This window comes from Sitophilus oryzae, unplaced genomic scaffold (genome assembly GCF_002938485.1).
Source record: "Sitophilus oryzae breed Bouriz unplaced genomic scaffold, Soryzae_2.0 scaffold_360_pilon_pilon, whole genome shotgun sequence".
Classification (NCBI taxonomy): Eukaryota; Metazoa; Arthropoda; class Insecta; order Coleoptera; family Curculionidae; genus Sitophilus; species Sitophilus oryzae.
Genome location: NW_022146930.1, coordinates 217,035 through 237,723, shown reverse-complemented (window position 1 = coordinate 237,723; position 20,689 = coordinate 217,035). Strand labels below are relative to the sequence as shown.

At 33.1% G+C, this 20,689-nt stretch overlaps 2 protein-coding genes across 5 annotated transcripts in view; one reads left to right on the top strand and one right to left on the bottom strand.

Annotated features, from left to right (window-relative positions):
* LOC115885079 (probable G-protein coupled receptor CG31760) overlaps positions 1-20,689 on the bottom strand; it is a 204,491-nt gene that overhangs the window by 87,216 nt on the left and 96,586 nt on the right. For all 4 annotated transcript variants that reach the window (XM_030903849.1, XM_030903847.1, XM_030903848.1 and 1 more), the window contains 2 exons: positions 7,853-8,054; positions 2,425-2,589 (listed from right to left, as the gene is read on the bottom strand). In XM_030903849.1, the coding sequence (XP_030759709.1) occupies positions 2,425-2,589; positions 7,853-8,054 (367 nt within the window). The remainder of the gene's footprint in view (positions 1-2,424; positions 2,590-7,852; positions 8,055-20,689) is intronic.
* LOC115885080 overlaps positions 15,197-20,689 on the top strand; it is a 28,970-nt gene continuing 23,477 nt past the window's right edge. The window contains exon 1 of the mRNA XM_030903851.1: positions 15,197-15,335. The gene's annotated coding sequence lies outside the window, so the exon portion shown is untranslated. The remainder of the gene's footprint in view (positions 15,336-20,689) is intronic.

Sequence of the window (20,689 nt, the reverse complement as noted above, 5' to 3'; positions counted from 1 at the left end):
TAGTTTATTCGCTATATATGGTATATAGGATTTCGAAAATCGTCTTTTTTAAGACGAAAAAAAAAAGGCTAAAACTTCATGTTCATAGAAAATATTATTCTATACAGAGTGTCTTAATCAGGCATATTAGCGAAGAAAAAATTGGAATTAATTTTCAGTTAAAAACATAAACATAAATAATAATAATAGCTCTCGTATATATAGCGTTTAACGCCTTGGGAGTAGCAAGGTACAGCTTGCCATGCTAGAGCCGTTCGGTATACAAGGAAGGTAAGGTACTAGCACTACGCTTCAATCGCCTATTACGAGCCCTAACAACTATATGTTGGGACAAGGTCATATTTCGGAATTATTGCCCTGGTTTTTCAAAATGACTGAAAAATATATGTTTAATTTTTTAAATATGAACATAGCCATATATCCTAAACAACTTGACAATATTTTTATGAATTTGTAAATCAATCCATATTTACAGTAGCGGATTTTGTTCATAAAAGGGACAAATTTGCTGACAACTAAATGTTGGGACAAGTATTTTTAAATAATTAATATCATCATAGGCGGCTTTGCTATAAACGTCACAAATGTCGCAAACTGTTTACTTCAGCATTGACAGCTTGTAAGTGACTCGATACTTTGAGTAGTGAGATCTACTGTAAGTAATTTTAATTTGTTTAATTTTCAGTTTTGTTAATTTAATTCAAAGCAATGGTCCGTGGAAAAGCTACAAATCAAAAACTACGCGAAATTATCATTCGTCAATACAGTACGGGAAAAACAATTCGAAAAATTTCTGATGATTTAAGTATTCCAAAAACCACGGTTTTTAATATAATAAAAAAATATGGCGAATCTGCCAATGTAGACGTTAGAGGTAAAAGTTCGGGAAGGCCAAAAGTTGTATCTCAGAGAGATTTACGAAATTTAGTTAAAATTTGCAAGTCTGTGAGAAGAAGTACTCTTCGCGAAGTAACAGTTAAATGGAATACTGTAACTGGTTTAAATATATCAAGAGAATGTTGCCGAAAATATATCCGTAAATGCGGTCTGGGGTTTTACAAGGTAGAGTTTATTTTGTGTGGATAATCAATTATCTGAAGATTATTGATACAAATTCTTATTTAGGCCAAAGAAAAACCGACAGAAAACAACAAACCGAAAAAAAAACAGAAATTCAAAAGAAAAATCGGTACAATTGGGCAAAATCTAAATTATCGTGGACACAAAATGATTGGAATAAGGTCATATTTAGCGATGAGTCTAAATTTGATGTTTGCGTTGGAGATCATCGAAAACGAATAATACGAAATAAAGCAGCAGCCTTTCATAAAGATTGCTTAAAGAGGGTTGTTAAATTTCCTAAGGGGATTATGGTTTGGGATTGCATGTCAGCAAGAGGTTTGGGCAAATTAAATTTTATAGATGGCACTGTTAACGCCCAAAAATATCAACATATACTTGAGACCTCACTTTTGCCTAGTGTTCAAGAATTGTTTCCAAACGAAGACTATATTTTCCAACAAGATGGAGCATCGTGCCATTCAGCAAAATCAACTAAAAATTGGTTCGGTAATAATAATATAAAAGTTCTATCCCATCCTGCAAGTAGTCCGGACCTCAATGTTATAGAAACTGTGTGGCATAAAATGATCAATATTTAAGAAACCACACTCAACGAACAATTTTTGATTTGCGGACAAAACTGCAGGAAATTTGGGATAATTTTTCTCCTCAAATGTGCCAATCTTTGGTAAATACAATGCCATTAAGAATTCAGGCAGTTTTTAAGGCGAAAGGTGATGTAACTCCGTATTAAACAAATTTCTTGTTGTGCTGTCCCAATATATATATAGTTGTCAGCAAATTTGGCTTGATTTTGGCAAAATAAGCTATTATCAAAAGTGATTTGTTTGCAAAGTTATAAAAATATAGTAAAATTGTCTAGATAATATTGTAGTGTCTGAATTTAGAATAATAAACAAAATAAATTGAGTCGTTTTAACAAATTACTATTTTTATTGCAAAAAAAGATCTTGTCCCAACATATAGTTGTTAGGGCTCGTATTACCTCAGGATTGTGAATCCCAAGTACTCATTTAAGACTGAGTCGACCTAGGTACCCAAACTATTTTTATTTTAATAAAAATAGTCGGCTGATGAAATGCCGGGTGTAGGATTGACAACAACCTTGAGATTGGTAGACGAGAGCCTGTATCTCTACGCCACCGGGCACCTAAAAACATAAACATAAAGAACACAAAAAAACATATCTTGATAATGTAATACCAAAGGTACTTGGTAGATTAAATTTAGAGGAAGAAAAACAGAAAAAATTAAGTCGTTCTCAAAATGTAAGCAAAAAATTTTTCAAAGTAAAATAACTACGGCACCCTAAAATGGGTATATTATGATAATAAAGCTTACCCCATTCTGCCTGGTGGTGGAATAGGAACACTGTATGAGATCAACCATCTACGAGCTGAGCAAGAGTAGTACGGGTATGTCCACCAACCTCTGTAAGAGACGTTGGGTGGACTTTCAATGAATTTTGGCGACCGCAAAGTTGGGCTCGAATCAGCATCTTCGTACCTTTAAATAAAAAAAAAATCATGTATTATGAAATATTAAAAAATATTCTTTCATTCACGGAGATTCATCAATCAGTTTGATGGATGATTCAAGAAAAAATGTATATAAAAATCCATTAAAAGAACCCTAAAAATGAACTTCATTATTTATTTCTACCTATATGTATACAGGGTGCTCCGAATTGTATTAGGGAAACAGATAAAAATAAGTAATTTTTTTCTAGAAAAATTTATGATAAAATAAAAAAAAGTTTATTTATTAGTAATAATAAAGTTTGTATTTTATACTTATTATACAAGTTTTAATAAATTTATTAATAGTAATTTTCAAAAAACACATGCAGACACCAATTATTATCGACATTAGTTCAGAAATCCAATCAAACCAAACCAAACCACTTCCACTTCTCCAACTCCCAGTGGATGACATACCAAGAATTTACAACTTTGAGAAACACCTCACTGTCGTATTGAGTAATAAAAAGGATTGGGAAGAAAGAAACGCTTACTCAGCATATAAAAGACTATACCATCACGTGATATACTGATGCTTCCAAAACCAAAGCAGGGACAGGGATAGGAGTATTTGGGCCGAAAACTAAATACTCCGAACCAATGGGCACCTACCCCAGTATCCTTCAGGCAGAAATTTGCGCCATCGAAAGATGCGTACAATTTATCTTAGATAGGAACTATCGAAAACAGGAAATTGCCATCCTATCCGATAGTCAAGCAGCACTTAACGCGATCAACTCAGTAACCATCAATTCGAAGTTGGTCAAAGAATGCCTAGAGAAGCTTAACAAATTAGGCAAAGAAAATAAAGTCCTCCTACTCTGGGTGCCTGCTCACCAAGGGATAGAAGGCAATGAAAAAGCAAATGATCTAGCTAGAAAAGGAGCGAACACTCCACCAACTGGACCAGAACCGTTCTGTTTTACAAACGGGAATCAACTGAAAGCGGAACTGAAGAATCTGGAAGACTCCATCCGTAACTTGGAATGGGTGTCCTCCAACGGTCTAACACACTCGAAAAAGTTCCTCAGAACTTATGACCGAGAAAAATCAAAGGTTTTCCTTGATTTAAGTAAAAACAAACTTCAGATTGTCACGGGGTTTCTAACAGGACACTGTCTCCTCAACGAACACCTCAGTAGGCTGAAACTGAGAAACAACGGCGAATGCAGATTTTGTGGGGAAAATGGGGAAACACCAGAACACCTTATCACTGAGTGCGCCGAGACGACGACCATTCGTGTCATGAACGTTGGTACGTCTGATGTAGAGGATGGAGAGCTGGCCTCTGTAGAGCCGTCTCAGATACTGGCTTTTGTTAAAGCCCTGACACTGTATGATGAGTTATAACTCGTTATAACTCAAGAAAGGGGAACACACAATAGATCTATAAGGTCGCGGTGATTAACTCCCCTCCTAAACATTCTACATTCTAGTTCAGAAATTATTTGGAATAATTCGAAATAACAATGAAACTTCTACACCCTGTATCTCCGAAACAAAACATTTTCTGACATAAATTGATACGAACTTTTTTATTTACTTTTATCTGCAGAAATGCTGCCAAAGTTTCCCGAATACAATCGGACAACCCTATACGATTTCTTTTTACTTAATACTAAATAAAGATGTACATAAGTACCATTGCGATCAAAAAAAGTAGTATAAGAATTAGTAGTCCCAGATAGAACTCCTGGTCTATAAGGATATCGAGAAGTGGATATCGTCGTCACTATGGAAACAATACAATTATGCCACCTAACTTTTTAGGCGTTACCATGAATTTGGTAACAATTGGTAGGTATACGTGGCGAAATAAAAGTAGAAAAATTTTACCTACCTTTTAAAAATGGGCAATTTTTCAAGTTTTAAAAATATTTTATTATAGACCAGCAGATTAAGTCATATTTTGTTGTACTACTTTTTTTTATCGCAATGGTACGTTAAGGTACCCACACACATTCCGGAAATCGTCAAAGGAAAAACTGCACAGGCCTGGCCTCAAGGATTGTAATAATTCGCCTGAATACACCCGCCTCCATACACGCGGAGGAAATCCTTCAATTCAGTTCAGTTCGTATAGTATCAATATGGCGACATCAGACGATGCTAAAACGCCGGGAAAATAGTACAAAAAAGCGTATTAATAGAAAATTATGGCGCAAAGAATGGCTAAAAAGGGGGTATTTTTCCCATATAAATCTTCTTTCAGAATTGAAAATTAGCCCAAAAGATTGGCACAACTATCTGAGGATGGATGAAGATGATATTTGGATCTTTTAGCTATGGTAGCACCCCTCATTCATCATAAATAGCTATGAACTCTTCTAGAAATTTGCGAGACATATTGGATTAATGGCTGGCACAATGCTACTAGTGTCAAATATTGATATCTAAAAAGCTTTTCAACGGTCAGATCGTCACACACGCTCCGGTCGACCTGTGCAGTTCCGGCCTGCACGAGATTTCCTATCTGTTTTTCAATTTTTATTACGGCGGCCTGTACAGTCCAAGAAAGAATGCGACGTTCTACACACACGCTCCGGTATTCCTTAAGGCCAGGCCTGTGCAGTTTTTCCTTTGAGGATTTCCGGAATGTGTGTGGGTACCTTTAGTCAATCTATATTTCATATCAATTAAACTTTTAGTTACGTAATCGAGGGCGCGATTTTTAAATTCATTGTTGCCAACCATGGACATATTCGGCACCGTGCTGACTAACTGGAATTTAAATTTCGCGCTGGGGATTCAGGCGGTAGCTCTGCTGTAAAAAATGCCAAGTTGCCGCATTTATTTATTTATTTCCTGACATTGTCATTCGTTTTGACACTTTAGTTTTGTATTACGAGTTTTTGGTTTAAATAAATACTGCTGTGATACTTTAAGATTTTTTTGAAAATTATTACTAGCAGACCTTGCAGTCGAACACTGTTCGTTTTAAAACCTCTTTTAGTGCGTAGTGTACAAGATTAATATCCGTAAAAAAACCATCGCAACTTTATTAGAATATTTTGAACTGGAAAGCGGTAGTAATGGCCCTTTATGTCCCTTAAGTGCAGTTAAGAAGGTAATTTTTGTTGAGGTAAATAATAACTGTTTATATATTTATAATTAATTTATTTTTGTTTCGTAAAATATTTTGATTAAAAGAAAATATATAAAAGTGGGCAACGCTGTGCCGGTCAAGCTTAATCACGTAAAATTTTATTTGGTATGGACTTTTAATAAGAAGACTAAGGAAGGAGCATAATGCTATTCATGTATTCATGCATGGTGGGCGGAAAAAGCACCATAAAAGCACTCTAGGGTGGGGATCCTTGACAGTTCTGTTTGACGATTCATTTGACGCATTTGAATTTGATTTGAAATTTTGTGGATTTGTCAGTCTTTACGGAGCTTATTTTATGTTATTTATTATTTATTCTACTACCATAGATAAAAAAAATAATCTTCTATTAAGATAGATATGAAACTTAATACTAAAATTTTGGGTCAAAGCGCCCCTCCGTGTTCTTAGTAGAGACTACGTTTAACCTTCGCCTTTTCTGCTGTAAATATGTTTTATGTTTACATTTGATTTCAAAGGATTTAGTTTTAAAGTTACACTGATATATATCAGAGTAACTTTAATAAAATATAAGAATATATATATATTTTACAGTTTATTAAATATACATTTTGACTACAAGGTAGAAAATAAATCACAATATTTGATAAAACTTATACTAAGTATACCATTTTTACAGTTAATAAATAATAAAACTATTTCTGACTATGATATTTAAAATTTAGATAGATAGAATACTAAAAAAAAACATACCGGTATTTGCAGACGCAGGCCCAAATTCAATAAAAACCAAAATTTTTCCTGCGAAAATCGGGCTTTTTTCACAGAAAAGGTATTTTTTGATTTATCAACAATCATTGTCAAGTTGACAATATACAGGGTGTTTTCTAATTAGTCTAAAAAATTGTGGTGTGATTTCTCATGTGTTCCTAAAACAATTTTTATATAACCATTGGGTCTAAAGTACTTCCCCTTTCTGATCTACAGGGTGTTAAAATTTAAAAAAAAAATCGATATTTTGCTTAACATAAATGGTACACTTCTGCTTTTTTAAAGAAAATATATTTTTTTCTTGACTGGCCCTCCTTTTTCAACAAAATTGATCTTTTGAGTTTTTCTTGTTCATCAAACGGTTGCCGAGAAAAAAATAAATATACTTATTAAGAGCCCGCCTTAAGCCGTTTTCTAACGATTTTTTATTTTTTAGATTAATTAGGAAACACCCTGTATATGCATATCACAGGCAACCAAATAAACTAGTAACCTCTAAAAATTATTTTTCCTACCATTAGCGACATACCGTGTTTTTAGTGAGTACTGAATTATTTTATCAAAATTTCACCATATAAGTTTCCAGGCAATGTTCTACTACTGACAGTTGTATAAAGGTAGTAAATCTAGATGGAAATTGAGGCAGAACTTAAATTAACAGTGACACTATCGCGATTTATCGAAAAAGACTCTAAAATAGTTGGTTGTGTAGCGTGCGGTAGATCTCGGCAAAAATTGAGTGAAATAATGAAACAACTTTTCGCTAGTAAGTAACTATATAATATACATACGTGTAGTAAACCGATCATTTATGAAATTCACTTAAATTAACTAAATTATATATTTTTCTTGCATTTTAGCTTTTATTTATTACTTGTCAAAGATTAGATGTCAAAGAATTTAGTTACGTCAATTTGACTTACCTGCTACAGATCTACTGCGTATCGGATGTTTGTGTTAATTTTAATAACTACCAACATTTATTCACAACGTAAAATAAAACAACAAATTATTGAGTCTACCCCACGTCTACCCTACATCATAGTTTTACATTTTTTAAATAAAATTAGAACGACACTGATAAACCGGAATTTAAGTCGGCCATATTTGAGGCCCATCGCGGTGTACCTAAGATTTTTGATATGCTCCTTCCTTAGTCTTCTTATTCAAAGGGTATGAACTGTATAAATAATGATCAATGGTAACGAACTAGTAATTGAATAAATAAATATCATTAAAAATTCTATTACTCTATTGAAGTGTGCTTTCGTCCATTTGCTGATTAAGAAATTAATAATAAAACATCAAGAATATTTAATGATAGTTCTAATTAAAAACAGTATAAAAATAGATATCAATAAATTCATTTATGTTTACAGTGTTACCAAACGGTTCAATTTTTCCTACTTACCAAGGAAAATCGGTGCTGGGTTTCTGCCCCAACTCCATGATATTTTCTTTAATTTTCTTGGGTCCGCCCATCTCCAGCCCTTGTTTCTGCCACCAGGTGCAGTACACCAAGAGACCGGTGGAGGCGTTCATCGCGAGCACACGAGCCGACAACACTGTAGGGTCGGAGACGAGGATGTTTTTTGACATTGCGTCTTCTAAGCCTGAAAAAAAATGAAACAATGTTATTACATAATAATAATAAATAATAAAGGACTTTATTTGTACAACTGTGACAAATACAATAATAGAAGAAAGAGAAAAAAAAAGTATTGTACAAAAGGGCGAGGTTCAGTTGAGCAGATTAGCCATCTGCCCTCTGTCAAGGTGCCCGTTTTTCGTGGCGTTGAGTGTATATTACAAAAAAAAAACTTAAAACTTCCAACCAAGACTATTTATTCTATTCTTTTATTCGTTTTTCCTATCATAAATAATCCTTTATGCAAGCGCCTTTTATTTCTCAAAAACATGATTAAGAAAAGTTAGAGATATAATGGCGACGATTAAACGCTGTGACGGCGATCTGGGGCTTCCGGTCGCCATTTTGAAACTTTCTAACAGCTGAAACTCGAGCAAACTTAGCGAACAAGTGGTTAGTGTCGTTAAAACAATCGCCTCCCTTTGACAATTCACGGTATTGTGCTTCGGGACAAATAGTTTCCTCGTTGGCAAAGTCTAAGCAGTGGAAAATGGAGTACGCCTATCACTGAAATTACACGATTTAACAGAAGCACGTTTATAAAAATTTCTGTAATTTCGGTTCTCTAAAGGGTACAGGAAAACAATATAGAGGTGATCATTGATATTTACTATAAACTAGCTAAATATTTTGAATGTTGTTTTTATTTTTTTGTTCTTTGACATTGTAAACATTTATAAATGAGTATTTTAAACAATAAGACTGACAATATTATTTGTATAATGTTTTGTATTATCTTTTGTTTGTGTACCTTGTTTGTTTAGTTTACCTTTGTCTATAAATTGAAAATTTTTTGACAATAAAGGCATTTATTTATTTATTTATAAATTATATTAAATGACAATAATAAATTCCGTAAACCCGACGGATGAAACCATTTCTCAAAATGTGCTGCATTATAAGTCAAAGGTCCTTGTCCGCAATTCCCAATCGATAGAATCCAAGAAGCTCCCAACTTCACCGAACTTGAACTATAATAGAGTTATGCAAATTTTCAGCAAGTATCGTAAAATCTGCACTCAAAATGGCGTAGGATCATACTACTAATTTATAGTTGAATAGCTGAGTCAAATAATATAATTAGTTATTTGAATGGATTTCAGAATTAAAATAGCAGTCGAAAATAACTTTACAAAGTAATTAAAGTTTCATTTAGAGATGTCTTAATTAGATTTCAAAAATAGTTTTAGATATTTAAATGAATTTCTTGTTTTAATCTTTCCATAGCTTTCGGAATTATCTCTAGCAGCACAGAGTAATAAAAATAAATGCAAAAACATAGTTTCCTTTCGAGCCTTCCCAAACACCCACAATTTTTTTTTCTGCGTACTAACTACTGGGAACTAACAATAATCATAAAATTATAAATAATGTACTTACAGGGCAAAAAAAGTGAATATTAAGAACCTTCATTTTATACATTATGGTTGGCTTGTTTATATTATTTTCTGAAAGCATAACTAACTATACGAGCCCTAACAACTATATGTTGGGACAAGGTCTTTTTTGCAATAAAAATAGTAATTTGTTAAAACGACTCAATTTATTTTGTTTATTATTCTAAATTGAAACATTACAATATGATCTAGACAATTTTACTATATTTTTATAACTTTGCAAACAAATCACTTTTGATAATAGCTTATTTTGACAAAATCAAGCCAAATTTGCTGACAACTATATATTGGGACATCACAACAAGAAAATTGTTTAATACGGAGTTACATCACCTTTCGCCTGAACAACTGCCTGAACTCTTAATGGCATTGTATTTACCAAAGATTGGCACATTTGAGGAGAAAAATTATCCCAAATTTCCTGCAGTTTTGTCCGCAAATTCAAAATTGTTCGTTGAGGGTGGTTTCTTAAATATTGCTTCATTTTATGGCCACACAGTTTCTATAACATTGAGGTCCGGACTACTTGAAGGGTGGGATAGAACTTTTATATTATTATTACCGAACCAATTTTTAGTTTGGTTGCTGAATGGCACGATGCTCCATCTTGTTGGAAAATATAGTCTTCGTTTGGAAACAATTCTTGAGCACTAGGCAAAAGTGAGGTCTCAAGAATATGTTGATATTTTTGGGGCGTTAACAGTGCCATCTACAAAATTTAATTTGCCCAAACCTCTTGCTGACATGCAACCCCAAACCATAAATCCCCTTAGGAAATTTAACAACCCTCTTTAAGCAATCTTTATGAAAAGCTTCTGCTTTATTTCGTATTATTCGTTTTCGATGATCTCCAACGCAATCATCAAATTTAGACTCATCGCTAAATATGACCTTATTCCAATCATTTTGTGTCTTTTGAATTTCTTTTGAATTTCTGTCAGTAGCGGTTTTTCTTTGGCCTAAATAACAATTTGTATCAATAATCTTCAGGTAATTGATTATCCACACAAAATAAAGTTTACCTTGTAAAACCCCAAACCGCATTTGTGGATATATTTTCGGCAACATTCTCTTGATATATTTAAACCAGTTACAGTATTCCATTTAACTGTTACTTGGCGAAGAGTACTTCTTCTCACAGACTTGCAAATTTTTACTAAATTTCGTAAATCTCTCTGAGATACAACTTTTGGCCTTCTCGAACTTTTACCTCTAACGCCTACGTTGGCAGATTCGCCGTATCTTTTTATTATATTAAAAACCGTGGTTTTTGGAATACTTAAATCATCAGAAATTTTTCGAATTGTTTTTCCCGTACTGTATTGACGATTGATAATTTCGCGTAGTTTTTGATTTGTAGCTTTTCCACGGACCATTACTTTGGATTAAATTAACAAAATTGAAAATTAAAAAAATTAAAATTTCTTACAGTAAATCTCACTACTCAAAGTATCGAGTCACTTACAAGCTGTCAATGCTGAAGTAAACAGTTTGCGACATTTGTGATGTTTATAGCAAAGCCGCCTATGATGATATTAATTATTTAAAACTTGTCCCAACATTTAGTTGTCAGCAAATTTGTCCTTATATGAACAAAATCCGCTACTGTAAATATGGATTTATTTACAAATTCATAAAAATATTGTCAAGTTGTTTAGGATATATGGCTGTGTTTATATTTAAAAAATTAAACATATATTTTTCGGTCGTTTTGAAAAACCAGGGCAATAATTCCATAATATGACCTTGTACCAACATATCAGTTATTAGTTGTTAGGGCTCGTATATAATCAGTAAAATGGCTTTTATTCTATACCCTAGTCCATGATCTTATAAAGTCATTAAAACAGACTTTTATAGCATATATCCTTCAAACTTAAATATTAACGCTTTCTCTAAACTTCTCTTAACGAAGCTCTTCCGGCTTGGCGAATTCATCATTAATTATGCTGTTATTCATATCAAATTAACATAAAGTATGCAGCACGGGCAAAGGCAAATATTTACCCTAGGGTCGACAAACACTAAATTTTTAATCTCAACTGCCACAGTTTTAAACTAAATTTATAACAAGCTTCTCGCTCTATTAAAGTGACCAGATTTTGGAGTCAACCAGTGATAGTAAGGGTGCCCGAAATGCTAAAACTCTATAATCCAGGAGGCAGTAAATTTTTCTTGTACTTATTTTCCCGGTGGGTGAATATACACACACCGGAAAAATCTAGGGATATCATTTTATTAAAGTTAAAAATAAATGTTTTGAATAAACAACCACATATTTGTAGGCCGACTCTTTCTACTTCGATTGAAACGAAGTAGTCACACTAGTTATTTCTAAATTTGGGATATTTTTTACAAAAGTGTTTGTGCAGAAGTGTTTGTGCATAACTGGCCAGAATTCATTCAAATAACTCTGTTTAGTATTAAACGACATTATGGAGCGTAGACATCTTAACAGAGACGAAATGCTAAGGGCCATGGGTATGCTCGAAGCTGGAATGCGCCAAATCGACGTAGCTAGAGCATTAAATACAACGCAAAGTGTAATATCGCGATTAAGTGCACGCTATCGTGAAAGTGGTGATGTTGCTGAAAGGCACACAGGGCGACATCGTATTACTACCCCTCAGCAAGATCATTTTTTACAATTAAATGCTCGACGCCGACCGACTCTTACAGCACCAGAGCTTAGTTTAATTCTCCAGGAAACACATAATGTAACCGTTAGTCCTGACACTGTTCGCAATAGATTAAGAGAGGTCAACTTAAGAAGCAGACGCCCCTGGAGAGCTCAACCCTTAACGAGAGGAAATCGAGAGGTACGATATTTGTGGGCTCAAGATCATGTTCAGTGGTCGAATGAACAATGGGCCAATGTTCTCTTCACGGATGAGTCACGCTTTGGAATTCATCCGGATTCGAGAAGGCTTAGGATATGGAGAGAACCGGGAAATCTTATTCGGTTGGATCATGTTCAGGAAGTGCACCCTTATCAAGGTGGAACAGTTATGGTCTGGGGAGGAGTCCAGTTAGGCCGAAAAACCGATCTCGTTTTTCTTGAAAGGTTTCTAACAGGAATCACATATCGTGATTTAATTCTTGAACCTGTCGTGTTACCATATGCCAATGATTTTGGGAGAAACTTCATTCTCATGCATGACAATGCACGGCCTCGTACAGCCAGAGTGGGAAGTGAGTTTATCAATGCTCATGAATTAAACATCTTACCCTGGCCGGCACAATCTTCTGACCTCAACCCCATCGAGCACGTATGGGACGCGGTCCAAAGAAGAATTTTGAGAATGGCTATGCCTCGTGAAACTCGTAGGGATCAGGTTCGGGCCGTGAAGGCAGCGTGACAGGCTGTACCTCAAGAAGAGATCGACAACCTGATCAGGAGCATGGAGAGACGATATAGGGCTGTAATGAACAGTAGAGGAGGCCATACCCTTTATTAAGTAAAAATGGTTTTATCTTTTTTTTTAATTCACAGTTCAGAATAAAAAAAATGTGTGTATTTTTTTGAGTTCAATAAAAATCAAGGTAAATTTGAAAAATTCGGTAAATTTCGCATTTTTATTTCCAATACGTCCTGTAAACTATTTGTTTATTTTAATTTTATTATATCAGAAATCCAAATAATAAAATTACTGACGATGGCGGGATAAAATTGTAATATCCCTAGACTTTTCCGGTGTGTGTATAATCCTTTTTTCGGATGGGGGGGTGACATTAATTGTGAGTCTGCTAAAAAAATTTCGGATGGGTTTTACAAATAAAATGAAAAAAGCCTACTTATTTTTCCAGTCATAAGTTTTTGACATTTCTTAAAGTGAATCATTTTATTAATGGAAAACAGTCTGGCACATCCCAAATGGAGAAAAGTCAGTCAGCAGAAATTTGTCAGATTTTTGAAATCCGTAACCCTTATTTTCCCTTGCTTGACATTTAACGTATTAGTCCAGGAGGCATTGATAATAGTTTCTTCGGAGGGTGACATTAAATGACAATTTGTGCGTCTGGGTTTTCTAAATAATATTAAAAAAAGTCCACTTATTTTTCCAGTCATAAATAGTTAACATTTATTCAAATAAATCATTTTATTAAGGAAAACAGTCTATAATCTGTTTTTTTTTTCTCAGGTAAGATTTCGACAGACAATGATAGAAGAAAAGCAGATGACGTCACATACCAATCTATTTATTTTACTAAAAAAAATTCTAATATTTTTTAAGTTAACTATGGATGGGTTTAAATATAAATCCGTCATACGTCATCTCTTGTTGTTTTTAACCAGTTTTATTGGTTTATTTCAAAAATGACAGATCATATTTCAATTTTATTGGTTTGACGGAAGGATGAACGACGCCGATGCGTATGAACTCGCCTTTAGAATTTTGAGGCTTCTCAAAGTCTTGCCAAATTATAGGTTATAATTTTGTGTCAACTTATGTGAAATATCTGCGTTTTGGAAGATGATGCATTTTGATTCGTGTTATTACGTGTGTTTTGTGTCTTTTGAAGTCAAGTGGAGGAAAAATCGAGAGAAGCACAGTTTATAGCTAATACTCGGTGCCCAGGCAGAAAGTCTTATACGCCAATAAAGTTACCATCAATAAAGTTTGTATACCATCTCGTCGTAGATAAGTACATCTCGTATATTATGCTACAAGGATCGTACTAAACATATAAAATACTACTGTTAGTAGCTGTAAAATATCGACATCACACGATAGGTAAATAATGGATTTTAGTACTGCAGAAAAATAATGTCAAAAGGTACTGGTTTAAAAAAATTAAGATTAAAGTTAATTAATCAACCTTTAAGGTATAAAATTTGGTAAGTGTTATTGTTAATAAAATAGTTTGTTTTATTTATGTTGTTTTATTTATTCCTGTGGAATATAATAAATTTGTATTTGTATATAAGTTATGTTGATAAATATAATAATAAATGCGGGAAGTTTCTTGAAGCTTGAAAGTAAGAAACAGTTCTTTTTTTATATTTTTCCGGTATGTGGTGTTTTGTTTTTGTTTGTTTTATATTAACACATATCGTTTTTTTTTTAATAAAATAACTCGATTACATTTTTTCAGTTTTATACAGTTTTTTTCATAATTTTTTGAAGTAATCACTTATTAATTTCCTGCTATGCGTTCCAGTTGTACCAACTTATTTCTTTGTAAAATAAAATAAACTACTTTAAAATTAACATGACAGACACATATATCACTGTCAAGGATCTTGTCGTTGGACAGACTATAGCACATCTCAAATGGAGGAAAGTCAGTTTAGCTGAAAATTTGCGGATGCAAAATTTTGACAGATTTTTGATGTCAGCAACCCTTATTTTAAAGCAAGTCTGGGTGATTTACGAAATTGGCAAATAAGTCTGGCAGCATCTTGAAAATTGGAAAAATTACGAAAATTTTTTGACCGAATTGAAAAATTGTATTTGAAAAAGTTTTTTTTATTTTTTTTTAAATTTAACATAAATATACGAATTTTTATTCATCTAATGTCATAATATAATACTTTATAATAACTCAGCTGGTTATCCAGAACTGATTATTATTTTTGTTACAGACCTGCGTTTCGAGTGTAATCACAAACAACGGTAAATGTCTATTGTTTTGCACTTAATAAAAATGGCCCGATAACAAGTTATCATTGTGTCTTATCTCTTCTATTTGCTGATGAATTTTTTGTAAGTAAGTCACAACTAAATTTGAAACTAGTCAGAGTTGTTTGGAGTACGTATACGTGACAAAAGAGTGTGGTAGCCTGATATTGAGTTATATAGTGATTTTTTTAAGTTTTTGGTTCCCCCTTTGGATTGATTTTCAAGGTGAGTACGTGTAAATATTATTTTGTACACCTTTTTTACTAAAGTATGATATAAAGAAAAAAAACACCTATTATATATATCCTTCAATTTTGGAAATAGATATCCACAACTATACCGGGAGAGTCTTAAATAAGTGCAAATATTTTTAGGGATCGTATATTTCGACCTCAGAAACCCGATGAAATTTTTGTACAAATTGTATTTTTCGAAAAAAAACGTTTAGTTTAAAAACATAATAATATCTTGATAATCAGGTAACAAAGGTAGTAGGTTAGAATTACAAAAAAAAAATCCAGAAAAATTCCAGTGGTTCTCAAAATCTAAGCAAAAAAAATCATTTTTTTTAAATTTTCAAAGTAAAAACATTTCGGTTATTTTGAACTTACCTACTTGGAAAACGAAAAAGAAAAAATATGTTTCTTTCATCGAGATCTACCTGAATAAATTATTAGACTCACCCTGTATATCGTTGGAGAGGGCTATAAACACCAATATTTTTCATAAGTTCATAACCAACTATAATTTACATTTAAAAAAAGATATATATACAGGGTGTTTCAAAACAAATGCGAAAAACTTTAGGGGGTGATTCCTTGTTCAAAATAAAGGGTAGTTTGCTTTATAAACGTTGGGTCAAAAGTCAACCATTAGGGAGATATCGCGGTACAAAGATGGCGGAAAAATAATGTTTTTATTTTTTATCTTGAAAACGAAAAGAGATAGACTAATGAAATTTTATGGAAGCATTACTGTTATGAAAACACACTTTCAGGTAATTTTTTTACTTTTTTAAAATGAGTGGAAGGGGTTGAAATAAACTACCCCTATCATTCTTGTTAACGAAATTTAAAGAAAAATCTTATCAAACACATGCAAATGCTTTAATTTGGGTAGTTTAGTTTGTTTAGAAACTTTTTTACCTCTTTTGTTTTTTTGATAAAACTCACCGATTGGAAATTAAAAAATAAAATGTAAAGCATTACATGTCAGGACAAAAAACATTTTTAGATTAAGAATCTAGTGATAATAACGATAATAATAATCATCTAGATAATAACGTATTGCAGTAGAGTAATGTCGAATGAAAAAATATTAGGAACATCCTAAAAAGTAACAGCGGCCGACTAGATTTTTTCTAAAAAATTACAGCAGCCCACTAGATTCATTATCAGAAAATGTTTTTGTCCTGACATGTAATGCTTTTACATTTTATTTTTTTAATTTCAAATCGGTGAGTTTTACCAAAAAAACACAAGAGATAAAAAAGTGTCTAAACAAACTAAGCTATCCAAATTATTTTTTTGCATGTGTTTGATAAGATTTTTCTTTAAATTTCGTTAACAAGAATGATAAGGGTAGTTTATTTCAACCCCTTCCACTCATTTTAAAAAAGTGAAATTAGTCTATCTCTTTTCGTTTTTAAGATAAAAAATAAAAACATTATTTTTCCGCCATCTTTGTACCGCAATATCTCCCTAATGGTTGACTTTTGACCCAACGTTTATGAAGCAAACTACCTTTTATTTTGAACAAGGAATCACCCCTGAAGTTTTTCGCATTTGTTTTGAAACACCCTGTATATTTATATATTACTGACAAAAAGACAATTATTATAAAACTGATTACGCCAATGGGTTGTAAAATACCCTTGAGTGTTTTTACACAAATTTATTATTCCGCGAAATAAAAAACTTATGGTTTATTTTGAAAGTGGTCAAAAATTCAAAAGACCCATTTAAATAGTCTCAGAATTGGCGTTACTCTATCTAGTCAGAAAATACGTTTTTCTCTGTTAAAACAATACAATTTCGACCACTCTGTATATCAAAAGCGATACAGTGTAAACACAGACTTAATAACTATTTTTTTACTGGTAATAATTGTATTAAGTAATTCATTAGTATCAAGTCAAGTAAAATAAAGTCAAATATTCGCAAATCTTAATTTATTGTTAATAAATAACGTTGAATAATGCTTCAATATCACAAATTATATAAATAATCTATTTAAAAATACTGTATCGTATGATGCAGATTAAAATCGAGCGAGCTCTGGAAATGACAGTTAAACAATGGTTTTAGTAACAGAAATTAAAAAATATTCACTGTTGAAATTGCGATATACCTCACTAAATATCAGAATGGCATCTAAACTGTATGCAACTATATTATTTTGAATGTTCCAAGTATTTAAATACATTTATTGTAAAATGAAATTGATAAAATTTGGAAATCCCATTAAAATCGATTAATAACCAATACTTATTATTTTTATTGATTGATCTATTAGACCTTTTTAAAATTTTAAAAGTCTGTTACGCTATGCTTTCGCGTTTAATTAGGGGCAAGCTGCAATAACACTTATTCTCTTTGTTGAATACTCTACTAAATTTGCACGGTCTATCGATTCCGGATTTGGCTGCCATATTGGAAAATCCTGTCAAATTATGACATTTGTATGTTTTTTTTTTTTAATAACTCGGTCTGGGTGCACTATACAGAAAATTTACAAGAGACCAAAAAGAAAGCTATTTAAATTCTCTACAAAAAAGATCCTATTCACCGATTTCGTGCATGAACAGGTTAAGGAGATACAGGCGCTTAAATACAAAGCATATATTTTCTAGCGGTTCATTTAACATGAGAAACTGATTCTATGTAAATTTGAATAATTTGCCAGTGCAAATTTGTGTTTTTCTTGTGCTCGTTTCCACACCACCTGGCAGTAAAGCACTCGGCGCACTTTTTTTAAGTTCGCTATAGGCCTAATCCACCCCTATAGGCCTAATCCACTTTTTCTTGCCGTTGCAAATGTTCTATTTTTATATCCATATGACATGACATGCTTTATAAGTATGTATTTTCACCGTCTGCTTTTTTTTTGACGTAGAAGGTTGATCAATTGACTCATCAATATATTCTTCATCAAGCTGTTCATCTGGTTCTTGTTCAATGTTTATGTCTTCGATATTTTCGTTGGTCATTAATTCTTCTAATCGAGAATCGATTTCTTCGTCGTCCCCTGGATCTTCTAGAGTTATTTCAGAATTTGAACACGCTTTTCCTTGGCACGAACCGCACACTACCGAACAGTGTAATCCTGCTTTTCTGCAGCTGAAGGCTGCGTTGCAACCTTTTATGCATTTACAAGAAATCATCTTCAATAACTCTTGGGGAGCGGCGTCTTGCAGCATAGGAATCGATATAAGTCCATTGGACGACTGCTTCCAACCCGAGTCAGTGGGTATTTTTTCGTTACCGTACCATATTTGGACTTGTAGGTATGTACGAAATGAGTGCATGCGAGCCCAGTGGCGGATACAGAGGGGGGGGCCATGGAGCCCGCCCCCCCCCTAAAATCTGGAAATTGTGTAAAATATTAGGTTTTTGGGTAAAAATGGTACCCTAAAAAGCATATTCTACATTGCTTTTTATTTTGGCCCCCCCCCTAAAATTAATTTCTGTATCCGCCCCTTTGCGAGCCGCATCTTCGGTTGGACTGTATATTATGTATATTTCATGTAAACTATATCATTTTTAAAATACAAACCATAAATACGAGGAATTATTATGTTTTCCATGTATTCTACAACATATTTATTAATCCGTAGTAGTTAATTAGCGTGACGTCATAAATCTCTCACCGAGGCTGTTCTATTAGAGACGGCATTGAGTCAGCATGGCCGCAAGTTGCTAACCTAATAAAATTAACACTAGAAAAGCCCGCGGGAACTGTCAAATTCAAAGTAATTCGTTTCACAGACTATATCATTCAGTACATCAAAACAAAGAAAATAAAAAATAATTCAGCTTGCCCCTAATTATTTCCATCTAGGCCTATTTAAAACAACGTACCGACTGGTCTAATGATCGTCTAAACTCGACTAATGATGTTGATTGATCAAACGAGTTGATTCGTATCTCAATTATTGATTACTGGTACTCCACCTTTCCTGTTATTCATAAATGACAGACTAAGCAAAAGTTGCGTTTATGCAATTCTTACAAATATATATGCAAAGTTTTGTGCAAATATTTAATCTATTTAATAAATAAAAATTTAAGCAACGCTCACCAAATATAAAGTTTATCATTTATTAGTTAAAAAGCAAACGAAAAATGTAATGCCATTTATCAGAACAAGTTATTTTATAGACTGAGAAATTCTGAGAATCTCTAGTCATATTTTAATTATCTGACTGCCAGTGTTCAGAAATATTTAAAAAATCACCAGATGGTTCTCCTGAATTCTGCGGTTTATATTTTAATTTATTATGATTATTTTATGACTAATTATTGCTAATGACTAATATTTCATTACTATAATTATCCTTTCCTAGCTAGATCATTTGCTTTTTCATTTTCATCTATCTCTTGGTGATTACATCCAGAAGGAGAACTTTATTTTCTTTGCCTAATTTGTTGAGCTGCTCTAGGCATTCTTTGACCAACTTCGAATTGATGGTTACTGAGTTGATCACATGGGATAGGATGGCAATTTCCTGTCTTCGATAGTTCCTATCTAAGATAAATTGTACGCATCTTTCGATAGCGTAAATTTCTGCCTGAAGGATACTGGGGTAGGTGCCCATTGTTTCGGAGTATTTAGTTTTCGGCCTAAATACTCCTATCCCTGTCCCTGCTTTGGTTTTGAAAGTATCAGTATATTGTAGCGTTTTTTTAAACAACTACCTCTGCGAACGGCAGCTTTTCATCGGAGAGCAGTCATGGATAAGGTATTTCACTAGAGAGAAAACTAATCAATAGCAATAAACAAAAAAATATAGATATTGGGCGCCAGGCATGTACAGAGAAAGAAAACACAGTTGTATATTACTTAAAACTAATGACTAGATTTATTCAAGATGGACTGTGATGGTAAATAGCATTTTAATAATTATTATAGTAGTTATATGTCAACAAAAGTGATGTTAAGAATTGTACTAAATATCTATCTAATCTAACCACTAAACATAGTCTGTACGATATTACTTAAGATGTACGTTATTGTTTAAGATTGAAAATGTTTTAGATGTTAAATGTAAAACTAGAACTTAAATCTACACTTAGCTGTTCTTTATGTAACCTTGCTTCAAACAGTAGCAGCGTGAGGTGGGCTCATATCTTTGTACTGTCTATCGGCGATCCTGTTGGCCAAAACAACAAAAGGGGCCAGATTGAGGACACCATAAATCAATACAGTCGTAGCTACTGACTAGGCTTAGAAATGGGAGCGAAGCAGCGTGGGGTTACGCTGTATCCATACTGTGGCAATAAGGGGACACTACCCGTACCTTGGAACACTACTAGGACCTTAGATAATGTCCGTAACCTGGGCCATAAGCTTGGACCATA